The 2,898-nt window shown below is 40.8% G+C and overlaps 1 protein-coding gene across 1 annotated transcript; it reads left to right on the forward strand.

The window, feature by feature from the left end:
* Window positions 1-1,105: 1,105 nt before the first annotated feature.
* On the forward strand, window positions 1,106-2,600 carry LOC104958423 (histone-lysine N-methyltransferase EHMT1-like; the record flags this gene model as incomplete). Its single annotated transcript, XM_010786165.1, has 4 exons — window positions 1,106-1,337; window positions 1,783-1,884; window positions 1,975-2,079; window positions 2,529-2,600. Coding segments are annotated over exons 1-4 (384 nt in total), but the record flags the coding sequence as incomplete, so codon positions are not given.
* Between the last annotated feature and the right edge of the window lie 298 nt (window positions 2,601-2,898).

Genomic DNA, 2,898 nt, shown 5'->3' on the forward strand with positions numbered 1-2,898 from the left:
AGTGACAAAAACATTCAACATTCCTCCATTAAACCCCCATTGTAATTTCAGGCAGATATTTCCTCACAGCAGCAGCCGCACACCTTTAGTTAAACTGCCAAAAAGGCCACATTATTAACCCGAAACTACACAAAAATTACACTTCAGATACTCAACTTCCTTGACATGCTTCACGTTTTGAAATTTCACAGATATCTGTTACGGTTCTTCCACAAAACGTTCACATGTAAGAGGTTTATCTCTCATTCAGAACAATGAAGCCTTTGATCTCTACAGAGCTCGTTAGCTCAACTATAAACACCTGTGTAATGGAAAACGATGATGTCATCACTCCAACTGACATGCTCAGAGCAGCAGAATTCAGATAGCAGTGTGCTAACAGTCCAGCCGTGAAGACATCTACGTGACAGTTTTGAGATTTCTTCAAATGCCGTTGCCATGGCAACACAATGCTCACCATGAAACACGGTTTTCTCATCACTTCAGTGAAAATGCTCCAAATGGCCCAAAACTTCACAGGTTTGGTAACGATGCAGCCATCAACACATCTAAGCGTATTATGGGGTGTCATCAAATACCGTTGCCATGGCGACAGATCATTTGTCATCAAGTTAGTCCAAAAGTTTGCAGTTCAAATATTCTGCTGCTTTTCCAAGCCTTTTTACTTTATTTTCTTCTCTCATCACACATTCAAGCCCCCAGTGTTCATGTGTCATTTCAATCTCAATTCTTCACTTTCTTCTTACACATTAAATTTCAGCATAGCAGTTTAGCGTCAGCTTTTCAGCATAAAGCATTCCCACTTGCAATTTCTTCAGGAATTGCATTCTCTAGTTATAATTATGTTGCTGCAATGCTAGAAGGGACACATGTCTTTTATGAAGAAACTAATTTCTCACATAGTTCCGGGCAATTTTGGCCCCTTCTCAGTGGCTTTCTTTACATTTTGATTCATCTGGAATCAATTTACCAATTTAATTTATATTTTAGCATGAATGACCTTTGAGGCTTGGTCAGTGATTGTCAGAATGATGCAGAAAATACAGTTACACGTTTTACCTTTGGAGATAGTCTCCCTTAAATTCAAAATACAGCCTAATGGTGATTTTGTCAAAGGTCATTATATACATCTTTCAGGAGTGAAATTAGCTAAATCCGTTTTCAAATCAGATGGTACAAATTCCTTAAGTGTTTGTGTCTGTGTGCACACAAAGGCGGGAGCCAACCTGGACATGTGTGACGAGGAGCAGAGGACCCCGCTGATGGCCGCCTGTGAGAACAACCATCTGGACACGGTGAAGTACCTGCTGAGAGCCGGAGCCGCTGTCAGCCACAAGGTAGCAGCATTTCTCAGGGCTACAGCTGATGTGTGTCAAACTCTGCTTCTTCATTAGTCATTCAATTCAATACATAACTGTCAACTGCTGCCATTGCTCAGGCCCTTTGTACGACCAAACACGTCAACCTTGTTAAAAAGTGCACAAATGGACCTATGATTGATTACAACCACTTCAAATATCACTTTGTGGACTGAAGTCAGCTGATGGTCTTAAAACCAGTACATTTTATGAACCTCTACGGCTCAGCAGAGAGACGATTCGTCACAGACACATCTGAACTGTTGGACACATTTCCCTTCATCATGTCTGTTTTAATGTCTAGTTTTAAACATTTTTGAGTTTAACTTTAAGTGCAGTTACCAATGAAATGCACAACATTCAGGACTACACAGTAGTGGCAGCAGCTCAGTGTTGTTCAATGTGAATCATGTTGTAATCTCAGGATATCATGGGTTTCACCTGTCTGCATCTGGCAGCTAAACTGGGACATCATGACATAATCCATCATCTGCTCTCCAAGGCATCCAAATACATCAACTGTCAGGTAACACATGCACTGCCTCATTGGCTAACGGCAGCTAGCAGCTAATTTTGTAAAGTGTAAAGCACAAGTCTTACAGCCTGTTGTGTGCAGGATGATGGGGGCTGGACTCCCATCACCTGGGCCATCGAGCACAAGCACAGGGAGCTGGTCCACCTGCTGCTGGCCAGAGGGGCCGACGTGAACATCAGGGACAAGGTCAGTACCCACCCTCAACGATCACACTTACTCCATACAGCTGCAGCTCTTACAGATCCACTCTCTGAACTAACTGAAATGTAGGTACGCTAGAAATAAACATACGCAAGCTTTGGTCTCTTTATGCAATATCCGATGATGTTTCTTTATTTTTCTGCAAATGATCACATCTTATGAATGTGTAACCCCCATGAATAGGTGGCATTCAAGTGCCAACATGCTATTTTGAATAAGTTTGTGCAGTTAAAAGATAATTATGATAATGAAATAGAGCACTCTCTCTTTAACAAGATGTTTATTGGTTTTCTGTAAGGCTGTAGGCTACAGTGGTACATTGAGCTAAATGCTAATGTCAGCATGCTAACAAAAGCACAATGGCAATGCTAATAGGCAGGTGGAATGTTTACATTGTTAACTGTAGTTCCAGTAATCCAAAATTCGATTTACAGATACCAAATAAGCATGACTCGGACAAGATACGTCCCAGGATAGTTTGTTTGACCCTTTACTTCAACAAAAAGGTATCAAATACAAACACATATTTTCTCAGGTCAAAAACTATGTTGCTCTGTGCTTCTTACTCTTTCTCACACACACACAATCCCCAGCAGCTGCCGTCGGCTATAACGTCTCGTAATCACAAACAGCTGCGGTCGTCTATGCCGTCAATTTCACATGGCTGGTTCAAATAAATGATATGATAGCACTAACAACAAAGGATTCTAATATTAAAATTAGGGCCGGGACTTTAACGCGTTAATTAAGATTAATTAATTACACAAAAATTAACGCGCTAAAAAAATTAACGCATTTTAATCG

Source organism: Notothenia coriiceps, unplaced genomic scaffold, assembly GCF_000735185.1.
Source record: "Notothenia coriiceps isolate Sejong01 unplaced genomic scaffold, NC01 NC01_scaffold00001011, whole genome shotgun sequence".
Taxonomy (NCBI): domain Eukaryota; kingdom Metazoa; phylum Chordata; class Actinopteri; order Perciformes; family Nototheniidae; genus Notothenia; species Notothenia coriiceps.